The 19,663-nt window shown below is 57.8% G+C and overlaps 1 protein-coding gene across 15 annotated transcripts in view; it reads right to left on the bottom strand.

Annotated features, from left to right (window-relative positions):
• Positions 1-2,357: 2,357 nt before the first annotated feature.
• The window catches only part of CACNA1G (calcium voltage-gated channel subunit alpha1 G), a 63,144-nt gene continuing 45,838 nt past the window's right edge, over positions 2,358-19,663 (bottom strand). For 4 of the 15 annotated variants that reach the window (XM_070560708.1, XM_070560704.1, XM_070560705.1 and 1 more), the window contains 10 exons: positions 12,999-13,150; positions 12,160-12,269; positions 11,310-11,443; positions 10,947-11,017; positions 10,737-10,815; positions 10,521-10,642; positions 9,834-10,181; positions 5,024-5,201; positions 4,590-4,759; positions 2,358-3,401 (listed from right to left, as the gene is read on the bottom strand). In XM_070560708.1, the coding sequence (XP_070416809.1) occupies positions 2,667-3,401; positions 4,590-4,759; positions 5,024-5,201; positions 9,834-10,181; positions 10,521-10,642; positions 10,737-10,815; positions 10,947-11,017; positions 11,310-11,443; positions 12,160-12,269; positions 12,999-13,150 (2,099 nt within the window). In that variant the 3' untranslated portion in view covers positions 2,358-2,666. Of the gene's footprint in view, positions 3,402-4,589; positions 4,760-5,023; positions 5,202-6,873; positions 7,009-8,953; positions 9,125-9,833; positions 10,182-10,520; positions 10,643-10,736; positions 10,816-10,946; positions 11,018-11,309; positions 11,444-12,159; positions 12,270-12,998; positions 13,151-18,276; positions 18,331-19,663 lie in introns of all 15 variants that reach the window. The other 11 variants (XM_070560699.1, XM_070560700.1, XM_070560702.1 and 8 more) reach the window with 7 other exon arrangements.

Raw genomic sequence — 19,663 nt, 5'->3', positions numbered from 1 at the left:
AAAAGCCCCGCATCCCTGAAGCTCCTGGCCAGTCCCAGCTCTGCCCTGGAGGCCCGAATGCAAGACCTGCTGCCTCCAGCAGCCCCTCCCCACCCCAGCCTCCTCCAGCCCTTCTCCATTCCCTGCTCCTCGTGTATCGTGGAGCAGAATCCAATAACCATCCAGACAAGCATCATGAAGTTAGCAGCATCGTTATTATTACTACTGTTAATAAGATTCAGCAGCATCATTATCTCCACTTCAAAACTCTTTTAATGAGACACAACAGTTTCCAGCACGGAAAAGATTTCACATTGTTGGGGGAGATTGTTAAGGGAGAGGCCACAATTCTCTCCCCCAAAATATCCACTTTGACTCTGGGGGGGTCCTGGTGGGGAAAGCTTGGATGGAGGGGAGGGGGTGACACCTAGCTCTCTGGCTTCATCATGACCTAGAATCCTCCAACCATTAGAAGAAAGACAGACCCCCGAGCCCCCTCCCCGAATCTCCCACCCTCATGAGGAATAGACAGCTACAGAATTCTACAAAAATAGAAAAGCTTAATCTGCGGCCCCAGGTGACAAAGCTCCAGGAATTTTGTAGTTTGCTTTATATATAAAAACAGGCAGCTCCTACAAGCACCCCTCTCTCCTCATCCAAGGAAGCCAGAGGAAAAAAAAGAGTCCCAGGCTATTGCAGATGCCAAGAGGACAAAACCAGCTGTTTGCTTCAAGGAGTGGTGTGTCATTTCTGTCCAAAAGAGCGATTAGAAAACCTTTCACCAGCTTAGAGAACAGGGGGTTGGACAAAGCCTCAGGCCATCCACCCAGCAGCCTGGCACCCTCGGCTCCCAGGTTCAGATGGGGCCGTGTGTGAGGGCTGTGGAGCACAGCAGAGGTGAGCTAGCCCAGCTGCCTGTGAGGTTTCAAGAGTCCCGGAGTTTGAAGGTGCTGAGGGTGAAGCATGTTCAAGGGAGTGGGGGTAGGGTGGATGTTTGGGGGTGGCTGGCAAGGGACAGGCTGGTTGAGCCTGGTTGGTGCCCCTGGCTAGCCTGTTGGCACCAGGGCTTTAGATAAGAGCATATTGCCCGTGTTAGCACCGAAAAGAGGTTCTTGGCCATACTGCTAGCCCCTCCTCCTCCCCGCCCTGCTGGTGGCTGCCTTCACCCCTCCCTTCTCCACTGGCTCCCACTGGGCAGGTGGCACCAGACCATGTAAACACCTTGATGGTGCCTGTTCATCACCCCTCAGGGGGCCAGCTCCCCACCCACCCACCAGCCTGGCCACCGACCCTACCAACTCCATTGCGAGGTCGCCTCTGGGCCCCAGGCCCTGGCCCCCTAAATATGGAGAGGGAGCGGCTGCTCTACTGTACAGCTTCTTCCATTGCCATCCCAATGGGGCAGTGCCCGCAGTGCGGGTCAGCAGGCCCCCCAGGGCAGAAGGCTGAAGCCCAGACTGCCCGGGTCACCTGGGCCAGAGCCTGGGGAAGGAAAACCCAGAAGCGCTGGCCCCTCCCCCACCAATCTACGAATCCTGATCACAGCAGCCGAGACCCCCTCCCCCAGCCTCCGTTAACCAAAACAGCTTCATTATGCCAATTTTCAGCTTTCAATGTGCGGCTGATAACTGTCAGCAGAAAGAAGAGTTAATCTGGAATTACTCACATTCACAGAGCTGCCTGGCCAAAAGGAAGCGATAAAGCTTTGATGAAGCAGGATTAGACCCTGCTGGCCCAGCCTTCCGCCAATCAGAGGGGCTTCTCCCCTCCTCCCTCGTCCCTAGGAGGCAGGGCTGCAAGCGTCAGCCCCCCAGGGAGAGGCGTTTAGTTCTCTCTCTCAGACACACACACACACACACCCTCATACACACAGAGGCACCCCAACTCCTGCCCTCCCGCCCACCCCCATCTCCTGGACTCTCTCCAGTGCCATCCAGAAATGCCTAATTGTCCCTTTTGCTTTTACTCTGGACCGTGATTAACTTTTTATTTTGGAAAATTACTTTATTATATAGATATAGATATAGATATGTATGTATATATAAAAAGGTTCCATTTCATTTGTAAAATCTTATTTTTTTCTCTTTTTCTCTCTTTTTTTTTCCTACAGAAAATGATGACGAGGTTAAAGGAGAAAATAAATTACATTACAGTTTCCAAAATGGGTCTCGCTCTCCGCTGAAGATGGGCCACTGTCCGGGCTGTAATGCACTCGTGGTCCCAGCTTGTGCTTTGCAAGAAGAGGGAATATAACTAGATGGTTATTTTAGGTTGAAATAGCCAAGAGACAGACGCCTTCGCCTCAAAAATATTCTGAGACACATAAAAGTAGAAGGAAACAAGTCTCTTCAGTCACAAAATGTCGTACATCCCGCATATACTAGATTCAATTAATTTAATAAAATAGAATATACATAGAGATTCTGCACAAACGTATTGCTTTCTCCCAACAGCTCCTGGTGTCGGGAACCTCAGCTACCCTGGGCTTCTCTTCCTGCCTGGAGCCGGAGGCCCTGGCTGCTGCTTTCCACTCTGGAAATTCTGCTCGCCGGTGCCCAGAGCCACTGAGGCGGGGAGGAGCGCCCCCTCGGTGTCCATATGGAACTGTTTTCAGGAATATAACCCAGGAGGAGGAGCTAGGATTTGGCACCCAGTGGAGAAAGGTGAGTGGGAGAGTGGGGCAGGACTCAGGGGTCCAGGTCTGCCGGGTCAGAGGATAAACCGGAGAGACTCAGCACGTCTTTCTTTGGGGGGGGCGAGGCAGCCATGCTGTCAGGGGGGCCAGAGGCCGAGGGATCCTTGGAGTCGCTGGACGGAGCCCTCCTTCGGAGGCAGATGCCAGGGCTGGGTGGGGGCCGAGGGCCCTGGCTCTCCGGGGGGTCTATGGAGATACTGGGCGGGCTGAGTTTTTTCTTGGGCCGGCTCCCAGGCCCCCCAAGAGGTTGGCCGCCGAGGGTCGAGGGGCTGGGGCCCAGGTGCGGCTGGGAGCCGCTGTCCAGGCAGCTGACCGCGATGGAGTGCCTCCTCTGCTCGTCCAGCCAGGACGTGGGCCGGCGCCGGCAGCTCTGAGCCTCCACGCTGTAGCACTTCTTCAGGTCCCGTGGGGACGGGGGCTCCTCCTGGCTGCCGGCGGGCAGGAGGTCTCCTGAAATCCAGCTCAGCTCCGTGTCGAGCTCTAAGCTGCTTCTGGTCTCTGAGGGGCCTGTGCCCCAGGTGGGCTCTGGGCCGGAGCAGGGGGCTGGCGGGGGCATGTGCTTCAAGATCTTGCTCTGGTCGCAGGAATGCTGCTGCACCTGGGTGCTCAAGCGGCCCCAGAAAGAGGAGGCCCGGGCCAGAGGCGGGGAGGGCCCACTCACCTCCGACAGCAGGTCTTCCCGGCTGCCCAGGCCCTGAACATCCAGGGAATCAGTCCTTATTGCTGCCTGTGTGGGGGACGGGGAGGGCTCAGGCTGGGGGCTTCCTCTCCCGCAAGAATGGTCCCACCTGTCAAGCCAGATAGCCCCCTCTTCCCCCTCCATGGAGCTGTAGGACCACCCTAAGCAGGGGTACTGGTATTTGCTCTCGTTGGGAGCTGGGAGCCATGTGCAGCCTGACCTCTGTTGTCCACCATGCTCCTCCTCCCTCACCCCTTCCCTAAGCCTACAGAAATTGTTCTCTACAGCTCCCAACCCCTGGGACACAAGAAGCACGGGGCCAGCTCTGCTCCCCAGCTGGCTCCTTCATGCCTCCCAGCCTCCGCATAGGCTATTTCTTTGGCCTTAAATACCCTTTCCGAGTGGCAAGCACCCTTCAACTTTATGGACACAGGTGCTCTAGGACGTAGTGCCTGACAATCTCAACCCCCAAGTAAAACTGCCTCCTTCCTCCTCTTTGCTCCCTGCTGCACCACGCACGTGAGCATCCCAGCAATGACCTGTCACTGCAATGATCTGACAGGGTGTATGTCTCCACTGTTAGACCTTGAGCTCCAGAGGGTAGGGGCAGTCTCATTTGTCTGTGTCCCCAGTGCCTGGCACAGAGAGGCTGCTCAGTGAATATTTGCAGAATGGATGAGGACTGTGCTTGCTCCTCAAAATGTGTGGGATTAAGCAGATTCTCATGTGGTCATACTCACACATAAGGGCACTCGCAGCATGGGCTGTGGCCTTGTCACAACAGGGCAGTCAAGCCTCACTAGGCTACATGAACCTCTGCTCTGTGCCCCTGGAACGTGGGCTCTGGAAGCTGGCCCTACGGCTTGGCCAAAGGTGGAGAGACCTAAAACATGCCTCATGCCCCTTAACTAGGTCTAGAAGTACAGAGAATACGGAGGCAGCCCTGGGCTGGGGAAAGGGGGTCCAGAGACCTGGGTTCTTCCTCCAGCTTGATGTGTATCCCTGGTAACTAGGCCCCCCTCTGGTCTCCAGACCTCCTCAGGGAAACAAGGGAGGGTACAGACCGCTTTTGCTTTGCCTGGCATTGTGTCCCTGGTACCTCAAACTCAATCTGGCACATCATTGGCACACAATAAATGTTGGTTAGGAGAATGAAAGTGTCAATCCCCGTCATTACCACCAGCCTAGGATTCCCAGCAGAGAGGCCAGCCCCCAGCCCCATGCCCACCTGCTTACCTGGCGCCGAAGTGGCCTCTGAGCCAAAGGGGAGCGGCCCGGCGGGGGCAGTTTGGGGATGGTACCCCACGTGGGAGTGCTGTGGGGCTGAAGCAGATGGGGTGCATCTTTGGGAACCTGCAGGATGTAGCTGGTGTCTGCTGGCTGGGAGTGAACGGACAGGACGGAACCTGTGGGGGAGGAGCATGGGGGGAGGAGGAGAGAAAAGAGCTTGAGTCCCCTCTCGTCCACTCTCCCTCCCCAATCAGGGCATCCACCCTCACCACATCACCTCACGCTGGATTGAAAGCCACCCCCCTCAGTCTGGGGGCTCCTCAGAGGTAGGTGAGACCTCTTTTGCTGTCTCAGCACCCCCTTCCTGGGTCAGGACGAGGCTTAGGCAAGGACGGGGTCTCCTGGTGTGAGCCGAGCCCACCTGCCCCCAGCCCTAGTACCTGACTGAGCTTTGGGGAGCCCCCAGCCCCTGTGTCCCAGGGACCCCTTGGCAGTGCTCCCATCCCGGCACATGTAGCTGTCATTGGGCAGAGAGTGCGTTCGGCTGACCCCAGACTTCCGCACAGTCAGCAGGTCTGGTCCCATTGAGAGGGGCACCTCCTCAGGGTGGCGTTCCATCTGCAAAAGGAACAGGGGAGGGAGGTGGAGGAAGAGGGGTGGTCCGGATTGGGTAGCTGAGGTGGAGCTGGACAACAGAAACCAGAACCCAACCCCAGACCCGGGCCCCCATCCCCTCCCCTGGCAAGTTGGGATGGAATGAGTGTGCTTGAGGAGAAGGGGCAGACACATGGATGAACCCTCCACACACAGGGAAGAAGCGGGTGGGAGGAGGCCCTGGCCCCAGAAAATGATCCATACTGCATCAGCTTGGAGGCTCCCAGTGGGGATGGCAAAGGGGTGAGGAGGTGTCCAAAGGAGGGAGAGCAGCCCCCAGCCCTAGCCCCCAGCCCCACAGGTGGCCCAAGAGCTCATTCTCAAGGCCCCATTGAGAGGCTCTGACGCAGCATAGTGAAGGATTAAAAGCTAACAGCAGCCCCCGAGTCCCTGTGCTGGGGCCATGAGGGGCTGGGGAGTGGCAAGGACCCTCCCAGGGAGCAGGAGACTTGGCAGCCCGGACTGCCTGCAGAGCAGAGGCTGGTTCACCATCCAGTTCTTTAAGGCAGCCCCAGCACTCAGCACTGGGCGTGGCTGGGTTAATGTGGGTTGAATGACAGATGATCACTAGGGGATGTCACAGCTGGCTCACCCACCTGTCTCCCCCACTTTCAACTACACAATGACTTTGGTAGGTGGGGGGTGTGGGGCAAGGCCTGGGTACTGTGGACTCAGGTCCTCACTTAGTGGGAGGACTGAGAGTGGGAGTGGGTTTTTTGAATCTATTTTAAAGAAAGGCAATAATCAGCCTTTGACCCCAGCCAGAGGGAAACAAGGTTTGCTCCCAAGAGATTTTTCCATCATCCTAGTTCTCAGAGAGGCTGTAGGGTTTCTGTCCCCATGAGGGCCCAGCGAGTTAAGCAGCCTCAGCAGGCCTGAGAATGGCTGTGCTGGAACTCAGTCGGGATCCTCTGCTTCCCCCTCAGCCCCAGGTTCCACGTCTGCCAGCCACCCTAAGACCCCTAGGGACCCCAGGCTGTGGTCAAGGCCCTGCCCCAGCAGAGCCCTACTGTGAGGAAGGGGTCTCTGTCCCTTCTTAAGTCCCTGGAGGAGGGGGAAGACAGGGAGGAGGGGGCTGCTCAGAGTCAGAGGGGGACAGGGAGCCAGGCAAGGGGGGAGCAGCTGTCAAACACAAGGAAGCCCCCAGAACGCAGGGACATACAGGGACAGTGACGGAGGAGACAGGACGGCCCCCCAGGTGGAGAAGGGCATGGTGGTGGCAGCAGAGATGTGGCTCTCACCTCCTACGTGGTGGCAAATGGCTCATGTTGGGGTGGGGGAAGCAGGGGTGCAGGCAGGGGGAGGGCTGGCTTGCACAGGGCTCCAAATACATAGACCGACTCTGCCTCCAGGCAGGCCCTTTGGCCTGCTGGCTGATGCCACCTCTGGGCATCTGGATTAACCCTTCACAACTGCCGCCCCTGGGCCCTTCTGGGAGGTCCCAGTGTAATCTCCGATTTCTTTGTCCACAGAGAGGAATCTGAAAGACCTAGCAAAGGCTGGGGCACTCAGTGCCTGCCGGTTGATACCTCTGGTGGAGCCTGGTGTCAGAGTGAGAGGGGAGGGATCTGGAGCCCTGCAGCCAGCCCAGCCCCTGGGGAGGCTGAGGGAGAAGTGAGGGGCCGTGTGTATGTACATTGCTCTCCGGGGCACTAAGTAAGAGAGTGTGAGTGTCATCAGGCAAAGAGTCATCCGTCAGAGCTAGAGAGCAGGATGGTTCAGACACAATCTCTGACGTCAGAGACAGAGCCTCCATCTCAGCTAGAGGGATCTAGACAGGGAGAGAGATGATCAGGCATGAGAAACCAGGACAGCGCACGCTCCCGCGTGTGCATGCACACACACGCACGCACACACGCAGAGCCCTCCTTTCCCCCTTTTCACGAAGCAGAGAGGAAAAAGGCCACCCTTCTCTCTTCCCACCCCTTTCCTAAGTAAACTGACAGTGCCTCCCCTCCCCCAACTTCAACCCCCGCTCCGATCAGAGAGGCTGAGGCAGGCACCAAAGAGCCAGCACAAACACTGACAAAGCAGGAGACGCAGAGACATATTCTAAAGAGACCCCAGGAACCGGAATGGCCCCCTCCCACACTGCCACCACCCAGGGAGAGAGCGGGGAGTGGGGAGGGTTTTTGAATCCCGTGAAGATGATATCAGAAAAAAAGAAAAGAAAGAAAGGCCAGCAAAGCGCCTCTCTGCTCTCCGCACAGACATAGCAGCGTGGGGGGCCCTGAGGACAAAGCCACCAATCTGACAACTGTTTTCTGCCTATTCTCTCCACTTCCAAAAGCCTGGCAGGACTTGGCCTGCCCCCAGATTCTGGCATCTCCCCTCCCGGGCCCTCCTCCGCCTGCCAGCAGCGCCGCCCTCTCCTGCTTGGGTTCTGGGAGATGCTCGCCTCCCGCCAGCCTGCACTGGGCACACGTGGGTGAGCCACCACACCATCTGGCTGGCTCACCTGGGATTGGCAGGGGGGCTTCAGTGCCTCCAGGACCCGGGGGAGGAGTGGGGCCATCCCTCCCAGATGAGCTGGCTGCCATGGTCACCTTCTCATCACGTCCTCTTTTCTCTCAGCACCTTTTCCTAGGAGCCTCCTTCAGGATGGGAAGCCTCAGGAAAGGACTCAGTCTCCCACTGATCGTTCTAGGCCACTGCCAGGTTCAGGTCCCTGTAGCCTATCTGAGACTGAGTCCGAACCAGAGGTCAGGAACCCCAGAGGCGAGGGCCCTTTCCTTGTGAGCGTCACTATCTGTTTCTTTGGATCCAGCCGCAGGTGTTCCAGGCACCGGGAGCCGGCCTGCCCGCGCCTCCACCCAACAGGGCCTGCAGAGCACTAGGCTGTGCTATGTCCAGCTGACACGTGTCTCCTTGCCTCTACTCCACGTCTCCTGGGGCCTTTCCTGTAGCCCCTGACCTAGGAGGAAGGGTGGCGGGGTGATCTGCAAGTGGAGGGTGTCAAAGGCAGCCAGACAGGTGGTGAGGGAAGAAGAGGAGGACCCCAGAAAATGGAAGATACACGTTTCGATGGGTCTGAGGGGACAACATGTGGCGCTGTGGGAAGGGGCTGGGCTTGGGGAAGAAGCCATGTCCTATTTCACACTAGGGTCCCAAAATCCACTCTGATCTGGAGTCTTCCATTCCCTCTTGGGACCAGGTCAGAACTCCCTGGCTACTGACAGCACCCACCATGCCCAGTTGGTTCCATGGCTTAAAAAGCCACCAAACGGAGGATGGGGGTAGGGAGGTGGATGCTGAATACAGAGAAGAAGCAGATGGTGGCCTAAGACATGTTCCTCAGTGGGTCCCCTGGCCACCTGCACTATCCCCAGAGGTCCTTCTCCCCTGGATCTGGCATCTTACTTCCTCAACCCCCTAAGGTCCCACTGCCAACTTGTCTTCTGCTCCATCCACCTCTTCTCTTCCAGCCTCTTTCTTAGAAAGGCCCCCTCTCCAAACCCCTCCTCCATCCATCCTTCTCCCTCAGAAGTGCAATCTCAGCATCTCTACCTTCCAACTATGTGTTCCAGAGGTTGATCTCAGCCTGAAGAACCCCTGGCTGCCTCCTGCCAAGCCCACAGCTCAAGTGAGGCCCTGAGGCTGCTCTTTTTCCAGATACCCAGTGAGCAGGAAACACCCCCACCTCCCCAGAAGCACAGCACAGCATGGCACAGCCCAGCACGGTCAGGCGAGGGGGCACAGCACTGGGACATAGTAACCTGTGGGTCGGAGCCGCCCGGGCTGCGAGCGGGAGGGAAGGCAGAGGGCTGGCCCCCTGGGCCTGCCAGCTCGTCCATCAGCTTCAGCTCCCCCTCCAGGGAGCCCTGGATCAGCAGGGATATGGTGTCAAACAGCTGTCTGTCCTGGGGAGGACCAGCCCATGAGGGGAGCTGGTGAGTCAGGGGAGCGGGGGTCAGAGGGCAGTGATGGGAAGTGTCATGGCAGGGGATTGACAAGAGACACAGAGGGAGAAAGAGGAGGTCACACATACACACGAACACAAACACACACACACACACACACACACACAGCACCAAAGAGACAGAGAAAGAGGACGAGATGGGGAAGGTGGGGAGGAGAGAGGTGTGGGAGGAGGAAGGAGAGATGGGAGATGGGAGATAGAAGATGAGCCGAGCCCACAGGGAGAGGGAGAAGGAAAGAGAAGATCAGTGGAAGGATTGAGAGATGGACTCAGGCAGGTCGAAGGGTGTGAAGGAAACAGGTGTGGCAATCGGGCAAGGGTAAGAAAGAAACAGGAAGGAAACAGAAAACTTAGCCTTGAACCTAAGAGCCAGGAAGGGCAGCCAGGCCGGGCTGGAGGTACAGGGGCTGGATGAGCCAGCACATGTGCCAGCGGGTAGTGGGGTAGGTACCCTGTGCAGTGAGTGTGGGCAGGCATCTCTGGGGAATGGTCAGGGACTGCTGTCCCCTCCGCATCCAGGCAGGAGGGGCAGAAGGATCCAGGAGGAGCCCTTGAGTCTGCTGTGCTGCCACTCCCTGTATACCACCCACCCACTGAGCCGCTGTGCTCCCCATCCCCCCACCACCCCACTTGTCCCATCCCCGCAACCCGTCGCGGCTGGGTGGGTGTAGGCTCACCGTCGAGTGCTCGAGGGAGAGGCGGGAGGCTGCTCCCGCATGGGCCGTTGCATGCAGAGCCCCAGATTTGGGGCTGTCAGGGCTTTCGGGGCCCCCAGGCCAGAAGAAGGGGCTGCCCAGCGGTGAGTGGGGCTGCGGGCTGAGTGTCTTCATCTCCAGCTCCAGCTCGGCCTCCAGCTCGGCTTCCTCCTTGGCCTCCTTGTTGCTCTCCTCCAGATGCTTCATCAGCACAGCGATCACCACATTGACCAGCACAAACTGGGCAGTCAGCACAAAGGACACGAAGTAGATGGGGGAGATGACCGTGTTGTAGCAGGTGGACTCCTGGTCGCAGTCCCGGAGGGTATCCTGGGGGAGGTGGGTTAGAGGGGTGAGGCCGCGAGGACAGCAGACGGAGCCATCATGGGAAATCGGGTCACTGGTGTCACAGAGCATTGAAGGAGGAGAAGGAAGGGCAGGAGGAGGGAGTTATGGTGTCCTGGGGGCAGAGGAGCATTAGACACTATCCTGGGAGGTGTGAGTCGGAGCATGTCCTGGGGAGAGGGAGTTCCAGAGTGTTCCAGCATAGGGGATAGAAGGTCACATGCTTTTATTCATCTTGCCAGGGAATCTTGGCTCAAGAAGTGGGGTTGTCTCCTTGGGGACTGAGCCAGCCCTGGGAGGGACCCCGCAGTGCTGGGCTCTCACCTTCATAATGCCGTTCCAGTTGTCACCTGTGGAGACTCGGAAGAGGGTCAGGAAGGCCATGCCAAAGTTCCGAAAGGTGGCATGCCGGCCCAGGCCCTCACAGGGGTGCGTCTCATCACATTCTGGAGGAGGAGGGAAGGGGAGAGAGGCCCACCTTAGCCCAGGAGCCCCTGGGTCTCCAGGCCTGGTTCCTCCGCCCTCCCTACCCCAACTCACCCAGGTCTCCAAAGAGCTCCACGCCCAGAGCTGCAAAGATGAAAAACAACAACATGAAGAGAAGTCCCAGGTTCCCCACCTGGAAAAGAGGAGAAGAAATGGAAAAGGTGCCGCTGGATCTCCCAGCCAGCTTCCCTGAGCCCCTGGCCCCTTTGGAGAGCACATCTTCCCCCAGAGGACCCCTCCCACCCACCTCTACCTCCCAGCTACCTGGGGCAGGGCCTGCATCACCGTGTCCAGCAGCGCCCGCATGCCCACAGCCATCTTCAGCAGCTTTAGCACTGCAGAACAGGACAAAGTCATGAGCTGGCCCCTCTGCGTCCCAGGTCACACAGCTGGTGGAGCTGGGGTCAGGGCCAGGGCTGTGGCTAGAGGGATGGCCAGCCCTGGACAGCCAGGCTGCCAGGCTCCACCCCCACCCTCAGCCCTGCCCCTAGCCTTCTCCTTTGGCAGAGGGTGGGAGAATGACCCATGGGAACCCACACCCACCCAGTCCCTGAGCAGCCACAGAGCTGACCCCTGGGCCAGACACCCGGGAGGGTGGGTGTGGTGGGCAGGCGGTCAGGTACTCACCTCGGGCGATGCGCAGCACCCTCATGATGCGGATGATAGTGGGGTTGATGGGCAGCGAGGCGTTGACCTCGATCTCCTCCAGCGTGATGCCCATGATGGACAGCAGCACAATGGCCAGGTCCAGCTGGTTCCACCTGGAAAGCCCAGGACACAGCTCCCTGAGTGGGGGAGGGGCACCACAGGGAAGGGAGAGTGTGGCAACACAAGTGGCTGGAGAAAGGAGGGTGGAGGTCAGCTGGTCCAGCCTCCCCATCCTGCAGAGAAGATGTGGCTTATCTATGGTCACACAGCCAGTTGGTGGCAGAGGTAGGGCTACAACTTTAGCTTGAGGGCCTCTGCTTTTCATTTTTATACATTCACTTTTTAATTTAGCACATATATGGTGTTTGCTGTGTGCCAAGCACTGTTAAGGGCTTTTCTAATAGGAACTCATAATCTTCACAACTCTCTTGTGGATACTGTTATTATCTCCCATTTACAGATGAGGAAACTGAGGCACAGACAAAGTAACTTACCCGAGGTCACCAGCCTCTAAGCGATGGAGCCAGGTTTCGAATCTGGTCCAGGCAGTGTGGCTCCAGGCTCTGTGCTCTTAAGCCCCACTCTAGACCACATTGATTTCCAGCGGCCAGTGTCCCCCAGGCCCTGTCTTGTCAAGTTGTCTCCCTTCCTTCCCATCTTCTAGGCCCTGGATGCGCCCGCCCCCCCCCCCCACCTCACCTGGCCATCAGCCATGGGTGGTCCTAGATTGGAGGCTGAACCTCAGGAGTCAAGAAAGGTCTTCAGGCACCTTACCCTTCCCCGGAGACACGCCCTCCCCCGCTCTCCCACACCCCTCCCTCTCTGCTACCTGTCCTGGAAGAACCGCCGGAAGCCAAAGGCCACGAGTTTGAGAACGGACTCCAGGACGAAGATGACGGTGAAGACGTAGTTGCAGACCTTCAGAGCCTCGTCTAGGACCTGGCAGGGAGGGGCACGATGCAGGGTCTCCTAAGGCCAGGGAGCGTGTCTGCCCCTCCCTCTCCATTACTCCTTCCAGATCCGGGAGACAGGGTGGTCTAAGGGGATCTTTCTTCTCTGTCCCCACCAGGATGGCGGACCGCTGGCCACTACTGCGGGATAGGGTAGGATCCTCATTCACATTTGTACTAAAGGATCTCTCTCCTTGAGGGATGGCGAGGAGACCACGTGAGAATGTGCTGGACGGCACAGAGCCTGGAAGGGGCCTTGTGCATTACCAATTCAACATCCTCATTTTACAGATGGGGAAACTGAGGCCTGGAGGGCAGCCAAGAGAGGCTGATTTGAAAAGTGGCAAGATCATGGGTGAGTTTTGGAGCTGGCCATTCACTAGAACCTAACTTTGAAGGGCAGGCACTGATCTGCCTTCTGTACCCTCAAAGGTCCAGAGCCCAGCACACAGTAGGCACTCAGTAAATATTTTCTGGGTGAAGAAATCAGGTCCTCTACTTCCTAGCAGTGTGACCTCAATCTAGTCAACTAACCTCTCTGAGCCTCAGTGTCCTCATCTGTAAGACCAAGATGATACCCACCTCCAAGGGTCGCTTCAAGGGGTACAAGGGGTACAAGAGGAGCCCCTGTGGAGTGCCCAGCTCAGGCTGGGTGAGCCTTAGCCCTGCTGCCCTACAGCTGGAGGCATGGCCTGGATGGCTGGTCACTCGCTCCCACCTGAGGTTGCCGGTAATGCTCCATTGCCATGGTGATCACATTCAGCCCGATGACCCCCGTGATGAAGAGATCCAGGTAGTGGCTGGTACACAAGTGGTGGACAAGGAGCCGGAAGCGGGAGTAGTCTGAGTAGTAGGGTTTGCACTGGGCTTCTGGTGGGGCAGGGAGGAGAGCAGAGCAGCCATCGGCCCCCTGTCCCCTGTGCCCCCTCCACCCACAGTCCCCTCACAGCCACCAGCCTCTAACCCCAGAGCTGAAACATTCCAGTGTCATCAGCATCCTTGCTCTCCACACACTGTCCTTTTTTCCAGGGTGGGGAGCAGCTCTCTTGGCATCTCCCAACCAAGCATCTGTTCTACTGGCTACAGTTGGGTGCAGATGGGGTCAGGACATGCAGAGCTCCCCACCCACATTAGACACCAGGTGAGCCCCCACCCCGAGGCAGCCTCCAAAATCCACCAGCCCCTCATAACGCCCTCGACTCAGTGTTCCGCAGCGAGGCCGGATCAATAAGATGAAAAACAACTGGTCTTATTGGGCTCAGAGGAAGCTCCATCAACTGAGAGGCGAAGGCTCTTGCTCCTTCACCAGGCTCAGCCCTTCGAGGGGAGCAGAGATTACACAGAGCTGGGATTTGGAGATAAAACTGGACATTGGAAATTGGCTGGCTGCACTGACCCGCCCAGATGGCCTCCGTGGGGGCAGGGCCTGGGCCTCCTGTACCCCCATGTCGGGGAGGGCAGAGGGGAGGCCACGGGGCTCTGCTCTGTCCCAGAGTCATCTGGGAGGGCCCACCGGAAGGACTCACCCAGTTTCTAATGAGGCAATGCCCAGCCTGCTCCTGGGTGTCAGGGCAGCATTAGATCGCAGGCTGGGCCGGAAGCACTGTCTGAGATCTGTCAGAGGCATAATATTTCTCTCGTAATTAGTGAACCACTTAGTTATAAAACTCATGGTGCCAAAAGGTTGGCCTGCTAAGCAGGCAGAATGAATCTGGGGGCAGGAGATGGCAGAGGGCCCCTCCTCCAGGTGCTGAGGTTAGGCCAGGCCAAGTTGGGGATCCATGTCACCTGGAGGCAGTTGACAGACTGGTCTCCCAGGCAGCCACACAGAAAGAAGAGGCTCTGCACGGGAAGGCTTGGGCAGCCCCAGGTCCCAGACAGCCCTTCCTCCTCAGGAAGTCTAGGGCGGAAGCCAGCCAGCAAGGGCTGCAGCCTCTGAGGACTGTGCCAGGGGTGGCTGGCTCAGGGGCAGCAGGAAGCTTTGAGCCCAGGCCAGCTCAGATATAAGTGTCCTTTCCCATGCAGAGGACTATTTAACAGAGAGGTAAACTGAGGCAGGGAGTGGCCTGGGGTGGGCCCCCACCGAAGGCCGAAGGAAGAAGAGCGCCCAAGAGCTGCATGTTCAGCATCGCCGGATGCCACTCTCCAGCACTGGCCTTGAGGTATGGATAACCAAGAGGCAGAAAGTCCGGAATGTTCTGGTGCACCATGTGGTGCGATAGGCCCTCTTTTTGTTTTCAGAGATGGGCCAGCCAACTGTGGCTTTGTTTGCTCAGGCGGCCCTCCTGCCCCCCAGGAGTGTGGGGATGGAGAGACCAGGACAGGGCACCACAAGAGGCCGCGGGTCATCCACATGGCGATCGTGGAGGGTGGAGCCGGCTAGCGGGCCTCTTGCTTCCTTCTTTCAGTACCACGAGAACCAGAGGGCGCTAGTCGCCCTGCGTTGCCTTAGCAGCCGGAACTCTTTCTCTGCATTAATCTCCATAAGTGCCGAGAGCACCGATCCCATTATGCTAAAATATGAACGGAGAATTAACTAAAATGTTTGAATACAATTAGGTTAGAAAAAGTGGCTCCTTATTAGCCCCATTATTAGCTGAGACAATGCAGAGGAGAGGGTGGGAGAGTCCCCTCTCTCCCCTGTCACCCCTGTCTGACTGTGTAGGCAGCCCCAGGCCAAATGGAGCTGCTGCCACCAACATGGCTGCCTCCGGCCTTGCTCCAGGAGTCTGAGGGGCGGTGGGCTGGGATTCAGCCAGGGACCCTCCTCCAAGTGGCCCAGAGAGAAGGTGGGGACAGGACGACTGAGGCAGGGCATCTGCTCATAGTGACCAGTCCCAGGCCACCGAGGTCTATACAAAGGCCCCTCTACTTCCGGTCCTATCCAGAGCAGCAGGTGCCGAGGCTGCCAGAAATCCCCCAGCAGAGCACAGGTCCAGAGTACCAGAGCCAATCTGATCAGCCTCTCCTCCGCCAGCCCTTTGCCTGTACAGTCAAGGAGACTCAGCACAAAGCCAGTCGTCCACACACTGTGAGACAGTGACCGAGCCAGAACCCAAACTCCCAGCCCGAGTTCCTTGCCAGCTGCCAGGCAGGTTTAGACAAAAGGCCATGGGGTTTTGGCCCAGACGGTACCCTCAAAGAGTTTGCCCAAAGGCCCTCGCTGTTGGGCTCTGGATGATGCCACGCCCCTGCTGCTCCCCGGACTTCAGTTCTAAAGGCAAGACCTGGGCTCAGAGAAGAAATAGAGACCCCCTGGCAGGAGCCTTGGGCCCGTGTGCTGCTCTGAGAGCCGTGGCCGTAGCCCTTGACTAGTGGTCACTGGCATGTTGGCAGCCCTGGCCCCATCTCCCTGCCTCCCACCAGTATGAGCTGCCTTAGGCAGAGAAAATACCAGTCAGACAGTGGGGAGAAGGGAACCTCCAGGACTGTCAATCCCACAGTCAGGGGCCGGAGCAGAGGAGAGGTACAGGAGGGGGTGTGAGGCTGTGAGTGGGAGCAACAGGCACGGTGAGTTAGTAGGGGTAGCTGGGAGCCCGAGGCACAGCCAGGGCGGAGGGTTTGCAAAGGAGAGTGGCAGGGAGTAGGTGGAAGGCAGGGACACAGGCCCCCACGGCAGAGGCCATGCCCTCAGCTTCCGTGGCCAGGCCTGATCACTGGGTCCCGCTGGAAGGAGAGAGGGTGAATGGAGGGGGGGGCCACAGGTGGCCGTGGGAGTGGAGCTGGTGCTGGAGGCTGAGCGGTCACTTGGGGCTGCCTTGATTGCCCAGCAGCCCCAGTCTCTCCCACCACCTGGAAGCTGGGCTGGACCCAGGTGTCCAGTCAGGCCCATTCCCCAGATAATCAAAGACTCGTCCCTTCTGCCTTTCCCTGGGGTCTGGCTGTCTCCTCCTGCTGGGAGCAGCACGGGGTGGGCGTGGGACTAGCGGGAGGTGTGGCGATGCCCATATTCGGTTCCCGGAGCCCCAGATTAGGGGGTGCGACTTGGCCCCATTACCCTGCTGGGTAGATCAGTACATTCCCCGGGAGCTGACTGGAAATGCAGATGCTCAGGTACCCAGACCACTCCGTGAGAATTTCTAGGGTGGGGCTGGGGAATCTGTGTTTTCATATGTTCTCCAGGTAATTCTTATATACACTGAAGTTGGAAAAGCTCTGGTATAGAACAGGCAGAACACGAGGTCTGGGTAAGAGGAATATGGGATGAACTTTGCCCCTGTTTGGGGTCTCTGGGTTCTCATTACCAGCTGGAACAGTGAGACACTATCATAATCAGTGTATATGCCTGCATGTGCCAAGAGGAACATGGCAGAACATCCCCAGAGTCGGGGTGCAGCGTGAGAGTGACAAGAGTAGGTATCGTTGAGTCGGTGTGTCGGGAGGAGTTCTTGAGGCCCATGAGAGCCTGCATGTGTTAATTCTCGGTGGGGCAGCCTCTGTGGGCCAGCCTGATGCTAGGGTGGTACTTTAGGGTGAGTATGTATGTGTGGACACATTCTACAGACCAGGTGAACCCACAGGGAGAGCTGAAGGTCACTTCCTCCCACCCTCTGCTCATCCCCCGACACATCAGGAATTTTCAGTACAGCCTGACACAGAGTTGCGGGACCCAGGCAATCCAGACACAAACCGCTGGAGACTTCTGAGCCCAGAGAGAGACGGTCAAACCAATCAATGCCAAACATCATAGCTCAGCACCACAGGGAGGGGAGACATTGATCCACCCACGGCCTCAGGGATGATCTCCCAAATGGCAGCTCAGGGGATCCCCCCTTGGGTGGGTCCCTGAGGCCCGATCGATCAGACAGCCCAACCCCCACAGGGCGGCACCTGCTGGAGTGGCTTCTGGGGAGTGTGGGATAGCGGAGAGAGGTAAAGCCAGCCCGGCAGTTCCCAGCCTGAGGTCCCAGGCCCTCCGCAGCCTGAGAAGGCAGCCACACAGGGGTCCTCACGTTCTTTTCAATATTTCCAAAAGCTTAAAAGAAATCATACATATGCCTGTGTTAAGACCCCACAGATGAATCTAATGGCAAATGGTCGTTCTGTGCCATTATTCAGTGTGAAACCTGCAGCTCAGAAGCTCTGATGAGCAATTAGATAGGTCTTTGATTAGTAAAACTGGTGAAACAAAGTCATTAGAGAAGTGCTCTTAGCTCCAAAGACAGTCTTTCAGAATGTGGGGTCTGTTGGAGGAGATGATAAAGGGGACCCTTGTGGATGAACAGGTTGGGAACCACCGGGTGGAGACATCCGAGGTATAACGAGGCCCTGCAACCCTGTCACAGATTCTCTGGACCTCTGAACCTCTGTCTGAGGTCTGGGGGCCGTGTTGTGGGGAGCAGGGGTCCGAGGACCAGGCAGGGCAGGCAGGACCAGCAAGGACCGGTGGCCCAGAGACACTGCTCTCGAAGAGAAGGACCCAACTCACTCCCAAATCTCGGGGTTTCGGGAGAAGCTTGCGGCTAACTCAGGCCTTTGATCCCCAATTCCTGCTGTTTGTAGCGATGACGTGGCCACCGTGCTTACTTGACTATTAATGAGTCTGTTCAATTATTCATCATTACATTTTTAAAACAAATCCTTGCCCTCTCCGTTCCTCTCATGCTGCTTGTTTGGATCAAAGTCTCCCCTTCAGACAAAAGGAGACAGAAGAGATTTGCAGCTCTAATAATCCAACGGGAGGAGGAGCAGGAGAGGGAAGAGGCAGCAGGGGCTGGGGAGCTCAGGCCTTGGCAGCCTTGGAAGAGAAGGGGGGTCATCCAAGAGACGTCAGAGGGAGGGGCGTGCGGGGGCCCTCACCTCTGATCCAGGTAGCACAGGACCGTGGGATGACACAGAGCCCAGCTCCCCAGGGACCCTCAGCCCCTGGACCCGAGAGGATGGAAGAGCAAAGAGGACATCCCGCACGCATCGCACGCACGAGGCGGGCCGGGGGCAGGCAGGGCCGGACCGCACCCCCGGCCACGCCCTGGAACCCGCAACCCCAGACGCAGTACCTGGCGCCGCGCTGGCTGAGCTGCCGGAAGCAATTACATCGTCCAGCATTAGATCTAAAAGAACGAAACACGACATTGGTCACTGGCCGGACCAGGTGGGCTGAGCAGGGCCCCCTCAGCAGCTCGCTCCCCCTTGGCTCTGACCCTCACTCTGCCTATGAATGGCGTGTACTGAGCATGGGTGGCTGGTCCTGAGTGTCCAGCCCCAAACTCCGGGAACAGGGTGCTTGAGGAAATGAGCAATTCAGCCAGCTTGTCAGGGTCACAGGGGCAGGGAGTCGGACACCTGGGGAAGGGCAGGCAGCCTGTCATCAGAACAGATGTCCACTCCTACCCACACCGTGGCCTCAGCTGCACCTGAGACGGCTACAGACCCCAGAAGGGGAGCCGGCTGGTCAGGCAGGGCCACAAGTGCCTCCTGCCAAAAGAATTCCATCTGCAGATGCCCTGCCGAGGAGGCAGACTGCACAGAGGGGCGGGCGGATGGAGCAGGGGTGGGAGCATGGCTGCTGGGGGTAGTGAGCCTGCTCAGCTTCAGATATCCACAGGGAGAGCCGAGGTGGCACCCCTTCCCCAGAGCTGAGCAGGAAGCCTGGGGCACAGGTGCTGAGGATGTGGGACGCGGAGAATGGCACCCCCTACCGCTGCCCAGAGCCCAGTATCTTTCTACGTTCTGCCTTGAGCAGCCCCTGCCTCTCACAGGGAGCATCAGCTGTGTCCCATCCTCACCCACTCCCATGCTCTCCCACACTTCCTCCCCTCGCTCCAGGTGCCCCTCACAGGTAGCAGGAGACAGAACCAGGGGCAGAGGGGAGGGAGGGGCCCCAGAGCCCCTAACCCATTTGGTAGTACTCACATTTCAACAAATCAAAGGGAAAACTCAGAGCACTGTGCACATCTTATCGGCGTAAGGGAGCTGGTTTGTGAAAGGGTGGAGAGGAAGGGAAACCCGCAGACCAAACAGAGACAGACACACAAAGGCTTAGAGAAACCCACACACAAAGACACTCGGAGAGACGTGGGCAGTGACTGAGAGAGAGTCACAGAGATGATCGAGTACCAGACAGACAGGCGGAAACTCTGAAGACAGGGAGACAGGTGCAGACACACCTGGAGACACACTGAGAAACAGGGGGCTCCCGTGCCTGTCACTTCTCTCGCATCCTTCCTGGAATCTGTGTGTCTTTTCGCTTAGTCTTGGCCCACCCATGGCGTAAGAGCGTGAGGAGGGACAGCATGGGGTCTCACCCAGCCAATGCCCAGAGATGTTGGAGATCACAGGTGAGGGGTTAAAGGGTCTAAGGCCAGAGAGTCATGAGCTTAGAGTTCCTGTGACCTCAGACCTTCCCTGAGCCAGGGGGGATTTTTTTTACAGCTTGACAAAAAA

The sequence above is a fragment of the Equus przewalskii genome, chromosome 10 (assembly GCF_037783145.1).
Source record: "Equus przewalskii isolate Varuska chromosome 10, EquPr2, whole genome shotgun sequence".
Classification (NCBI taxonomy): Eukaryota; Metazoa; Chordata; class Mammalia; order Perissodactyla; family Equidae; genus Equus; species Equus przewalskii.
This window is presented reverse-complemented; position numbering and strand designations above follow the sequence as displayed.